The sequence below is a fragment of the Bos javanicus genome, chromosome 17 (genome assembly GCF_032452875.1).
Source record: "Bos javanicus breed banteng chromosome 17, ARS-OSU_banteng_1.0, whole genome shotgun sequence".
Taxonomy (NCBI): Eukaryota; Metazoa; Chordata; class Mammalia; order Artiodactyla; family Bovidae; genus Bos; species Bos javanicus.
The window spans coordinates 52,371,515-52,377,514 of NC_083884.1; the positions used below are offsets into that span (position 1 = coordinate 52,371,515).

The window sequence follows — 6,000 nt, forward strand, 5'->3', positions numbered from 1 at the left end:
CCTCTTAGTCACGGCTGTGTCTCGCCAGCTTCTCCCCTGCTAGGCGTGTCTTTCTAGGATGTGCGGGTGAGCATCCTCCTCCCAGGCTCTGTCTGGCGCACCCTCCGTCCTTCCCTGCACATCTTCATTTTCCTTTGAAGGAGCTTTCTCTTGTGAAGAAAAACGCATGTCCTGGGGTTCTAAATACACCCCATTCTTAGCTCAAGAGTTGGGGTGTAGATTTCACCACGGGACTTAAGAATGGTATTGAAACATGTATAATACTGTATATGAAACGAGTTGCCAGTCCAGGTTTGATGCACGATACTGGATGCTTGGGGCTGGTGCACTGGGACGACCCAGAGGGATGGTATGGGGAGGGAGGAGGGAGGGGGGTTCAGGATGGGGAACACATGTATACCTGTGGCGGATTCATTTTGATGTATGGCAAAACCAATACAATACTGTAAAGTTAAAAAAAAAAAAAAGATAACAGACTGAGCTTGGTGTCACCCATTGCGCTGTCACCTCTAGAGCGGCCCCTTGAGCCACGCTGCTGCCCTACCACACACCCAGCCACTGGAAGCCCCGTGAGAGGTGGTGTTTCCTCTGAGGGGGTGCCTGCTGGCCCAGCAGACTAGGGAAAAAGCACTGTGAGGCTCTGTATTCACAGGAATAATTTATAGACAGATAATCCACATTTCATCCATAGCATTTTCCAGTACTGTGCAAAGGTGTCTTGAATTACTCTGGTAGCCTTTCCAGAAAGGCCGGCTGACTTGACCGCATTTCTTGAGTTACAGTTAAGCCAAGAGTCTGAGCCCTGAGTGAGCGGCTGATGATGGAGGCTGGAAGCTGAGGGGCGGGGAGTAGGGCAGGGTCTGAGTCTGGACTCCAGACCACTCCTTGTGGCCCCATGGGATCATTCTCAGGAAATCAGAAGAAGAGAGACGGGTCTGGTTGGTGGCTGGCTCTCAAGTCTGTGACGTCCTGGGGGGCTTCCCTCTGAAATGCCCCTTCATCTCCCTCCTACTCCTGGCCTGGCAGCTCTAGACTTCACTTCCTCAGCAGCTGGTTTTCCTGGAAGGAGGCAGCCAGTGCTTTACCCGCTCAAGGACGTCTTTCAGGAGTGAGTCTGGCCTCAGTCGGTCGCAGCCGGGTAGCCCGTGGCGAGGCCAGGGTTTGGAATCAGGGAACCGTGTGCATCCGGAGCTGGGCCTCACACTGCCCTCCACCCCACAAAGCCACAGGGCAGGGGGTGGGGGGACAGGCGGCAGGCAGTGTCCTTTTCCTGCCTGTCACCCCGCGACCCTCCTACCACCAGGCCCTGTGTCCCCCGCAGGTCACCTGCATGTCAGCATGGCAGCCACAAACCTGGAGAACCAGTTACACAGCGCACAGAAGAACCTCTTGTTCCTTCAGCGGGAGCACGCCAGCACGCTCAAGGGGCTGCACGCGGAGATCAGGCGGCTGCAGCAACATTGCACAGGTATGGGGGTGGGGGCACCCAGCAACCTTCAGGGACCGGGGCAGGGCGGGGGCGGGCAGTCCTAGGCCTGTCCTCCAGGGCTGCCGAGCAAAGCAGAACCTGTCATCAAGACAGTTTCACACTGGTTGCCTCCAGAGCTGCGCCAGGGGAGTGAGAAGGGGGTTTCACTTCCCTCCTCTGGGTGGTTAACCCTGTCATCGCTGGAGTCCCTCTGAATGCCTTACCTCATCCTCTTTGCCGAGGCCACATGCACCAAGCATAAAGCTGGAAAGCCAGTTCTCAGCTTACTGAGGACTTGGAAGGATCCAAGTGCAATGGCTAGAGATTATTAATACATCTTGGAACCAAGGATCAAAGTGTAATACACAGAGCAAGCTGCTTGGTAATTGTGGATGTTGGGTGCGTATTAGGGGAAAGAAGGGTCCCCTCTGAGCCCTACTAAGGCCAGTGGCCGCTGATGGTCTCTGTTGTCACTTTGCCTCTAATGCTGGCAGTCCCTGCCCTGTCTGGGCAGGACCCTTGGACTGATCGTGGGAGTCAGTTCTGCCTTTTCAGAGCAGATGACGGTTTTGAATGCGCAGTAATCACTCACAGTGGTTGTATGTGATCTCCTTTTTAGATTTAACATACGAGCTGACAGTCAAGAGTTCAGATCAAACAGGTAAGAACTCCCTTCCCCAGATTTGATTCCACTGTTGTTTCCTATTGTGGCAGATGTTGGTGCCACCTGTTTTCACTAATGACACACGTAGAAGAAAACACATTTGCTGTGAAGAGTTGCACGTGTGATCAGAGCTCTCCTAGAGGAGGGGGAGAGCAGTCTGGACTCCCTAGGTGTGACGAGGGGCTGTCAGTCGGGCAGGAGGGGTGCATGCTCTTATTTTTTTTGATTGACGCATGTATTTAGAATGGGCTTCCCTGGTGGCTCAGACCGTAAAGAATCCACCTGCCACGCAGGAGACCCAAGTTCAATCCCTAGGTTGGGAGGATCCCCTGGAGAAGGGAATGGCTGTCCACACCAGTATTCTTATCTGGAGAATTCCATGGACAGAGGAGCCTGGCGGGCTACAGTCCATGGAATTGCAGAGTCAGACACAACCGAAGCGACCAACACTTCATTTAGAATGCCCATTCTCTGTGGGCTTCCCTGGTAGCTCAGTCAGTAAAGAATCTTCCTGCAGTGCAGGAGACCAGGGTTCGATCCCTGGGTCAGGAAGATCCCCTGGCAAAGGAAATGGCAACCCACTCCAGTATCCTTGCCTGGAGAATCCCATGGACAGAAGAGCCTGGCAGGCTGCAGTCCATGGGGTCACAAAGAGTTGGGCATGACTGACTTGACTTTCACTTCACCCCTCTGCTTTTCTGGGTTCTCTGGTTTTTTACAGTGAGTATGCGTTCTTTCTGTAACCAAGAACAAGATGTGACATAAACCAGAAAGAAGGGATGGAGCAGTGTTCCATCTGTGTCCAGCGAGTTAGCACAGGGCCTGGCACAGCACGTGTGCTCTCTATAGACTGGTTGAACGAGGGGCCACATTACTGGGTGGCCTCCAGAACAGCCCTGAACGCCTCTCTCTAGACTTGTCCCAGCAATGCTCCCCCAAAGCCAGAATCCTCAGGGACCCACAAAGCTACCTGCCCGCTGGCAGCTGGGGCAGAGGGGACAGAAGCCAGGGCCACTATGGCCTGTCCCAAACAGCTGCACCAGAGAACAGGATGACGATTTTAAAAGTGCAGAAACCACAGTGAAGTCAAGATGGCTTTTTCTAAACAGGCCTTCCCCCAGGGGTTACGGTTCAGGCTGTGGGAGATGCAGAGAGGGGACCTGAGGCAGGAAAAAGGTGGCAGCCTGGTATTGGGTCTTCCCTGCAACTTGAGAGCTTTTGTGCCTTAGACATGGAGAACGTCTATGTCTGTCTTTCCAAAACGTGCTTTGAATGGAGCAGACAGATGGCTCTGCTAACAGTGTAATCCTATGCCTTTGGAAAGGTTTAAGGCGTCCCAGGTGGCTCAGCAATAAAGAATCCTCCTGCCAATGCAGGAGACATGGGTAGGATCCCTGGGTCGGAAGGTCCCCTGGAGGAGGAAATGGCAACCGACTCCAGTATTCTTGACTGGGAAGCCCCATGGACAGAGGAGCCGGGCGGGCTACAGTCCACAGGGTTGCAAAAAGAGTTGGATAGGACTCAGTGATTAAACCATAACCAACCAAAACTCTGAAGCTGCCCATTTTAACATCAGCGTTTTTTAAATTTGGAGACATCCTTTCATGCACTAAGCCACAGAACTGAACTGAACTGCACGGGGCCTCAAAGACCTCCTGATCACCTGCCCTTTCCTGGGAGGAGAGGACACTGAAGGGGCATGAGGGGTGGGGTCCCGCCTTCCTTGTGGCCTGTGGGTACCACACCCATCTTGGGCAGGCATACCCCTCTCCCATGGGGAGGCGAGGCCGGCCTAGACCCCTGATCCTTGCAGGAAAGGTCTCCCTGCCCCCGTCCCCCCAACCCCCAGCATCTAGCCGCCCTGCCCTTGGGTTCTCACTCTGCCCCCTCGGCTTGTCCATCCAGGGGACGGAGCTTCCAGAAGCAGTGAACTCAAGAAAAGATGTGAAGACCTGGAGGCGCAGCTGAAACTGAAGGAGGACGAGAACACGGAGTTGCTAAAGGAGCTGGAGCAGAAGAACGCGATGATCACCGTGCTGGAGAACACCATCAAGGAACGCGAGCGCAAGTACCTGGAGGAGCTGAAGGTCAAGAGCCACAAGCTGGGCGTGCTGACCAGCGAGCTGGAGCAGCGCGCCGGCACCATCGCCTACCTGACCTCGCAGCTGCACGCCACCAAGAGGAAGCTCCTGAGCGCGGGCGGCACCTCGGACGGCAGCCCGGCCGGCAGCCCTGCGCTGGCCAGCTACAAGCCGGCGCCGCCCAAGGACAGGCTGCCCGAGACGCCCAGGCGCCGCATGAAGAAGAGCCTCTCGGCCCCGCTGCACCCGGAGTTCGAGGAGGTCTACAGATTTGGGGCCGAGAGCCGGAAACTGCTGCTGCGGGAGCCGGTGGACGCCATGCCGGACCCCACCCCATTCCTGCTGGCCAGGGAGTCGGCCGAGGTCCACCTGATCAAGGAGCGGCCTCTCGTCATCCCCCCCATCGCCTCGGACCGCAGCACCGGCGAGCAGTCCAGCCCAGCGCGCGAGAAGCCGCACAAGGCGCACGTGGGCGTGGCGCACCGCATCCACCACGTGGCCCCAGCGCAGGCCCCGCCCGAGGTGGAGACGCTGGCGGTGGACCAGGTGAACGGAGGCAAGGTGGTCAGGAAGCACTCAGGGACGGACAGAACTGTGTGAGCGCCCCACCCCACCCCCCGGCGACCCTCCACCCCGCTGTCGAGGCACTGTGATCACCACTAGGAAAACACTTCATCCGCACCATCTCTTTTGCTTTGTCTTTTTTTTTTTAAATTCCCATGCATGCCAAATTTTTTTCACACTGTCAACAGATTATTCTCCTCCTGCTCCTCCTCTGGCCCTCTGACTTGACACCGAAACAGGATCTTGCCTCTGCCGCAGAATCCATATTTACTAATCGCTGAGGCCAAACACCTGCGTGCCCACTCGCTTGCTTCTAGCCCCGCTCCGCGGAACCTCCGCGCACGCGCGCGCACACAGCACGGGCCACAGGCCACGTTCCTGCTCGACGTTAACGAAATTATCCGATAGTCACACGCCTAATTCTAAAGTCGGAGCAACGCATATCGGCCTTGACCTCACGCCTCGGGTTTCCGGGGCGGCCTTTCCGGAAAAGCCCTGAGCCCTCCTGGAGACCCCCCTGACACACTCACCCCGGGGGCGGCACAGATAAACCGAGCAGATGTATGTTATGTCACAGGAACTAAATAAGATGACATTACTCCTCATATCACCACGACCTGAATGTGTGTTCATATTTTTTGTTGTTTTATCCAAAATGTTTAAGATCCCAACAAACTTTATTTTCTAAACCTGCCTTCTTTCTGTTTTGTGTCTTTTATTAAACCACCCCCAGGGTGGGCCTAGAGGGGAGAGACAGTGGGAGGGGGAGAAATAGCACACCCCCACCCGTAACTGTTGCCCAGACAGTGGGCTCACCCAGGGTAGGTCCTGGGGTGGGGTTCACTTCTGGAAAGAGGAGCCTCGGTTAGCTCACACTACCCAGAGCTAGTCCCTAGAATGTTCTGCGTTTCTGGCAAAAGTCGCTTTTCCAGCCCTGCCCTCGTGTCCTGCTAGCGCTCAGCTCAGACCTGTCCCTCCTATGCAGAGTTAAGCTGCTCCTCATCCCCAGACTGGCCTGGCCAGGGCTCCAGGTGCACAGAAGGAAAGGACACCCGGGAGCTGCTGGTCCTGGAAATTTCTAAGTCTGCACCCTCACAAACCCAGGCAGTTGGGGGAAGGAGCTCAGGTGGGGCTTAAACATCAGACCCACTGTCTTAACCCACCTGCTGGCAGGTCTGCACCACAAGAACTGGGCTGGAGACTTGTGGAAGGGAGAGGCCCTG

At 55.7% G+C, this 6,000-nt stretch overlaps 1 protein-coding gene across 4 annotated transcripts in view; it reads left to right on the plus strand.

Moving 5' to 3' along the window:
• Positions 1-5,471, plus strand: part of CCDC92 (coiled-coil domain containing 92) — a 36,418-nt gene extending 30,947 nt beyond the window's left edge. For all 4 annotated transcript variants that reach the window (XM_061384574.1, XM_061384573.1, XM_061384576.1 and 1 more), the window contains exons 2-4: positions 1,322-1,468; positions 2,088-2,129; positions 4,038-5,471. In XM_061384574.1, the coding sequence (XP_061240558.1) occupies positions 1,339-1,468; positions 2,088-2,129; positions 4,038-4,813 (948 nt within the window). In that variant the 5' untranslated portion in view covers positions 1,322-1,338 and the 3' untranslated portion in view covers positions 4,814-5,471. The remainder of the gene's footprint in view (positions 1-1,321; positions 1,469-2,087; positions 2,130-4,037) is intronic.
• Positions 5,472-6,000: the final 529 nt, after the last annotated feature.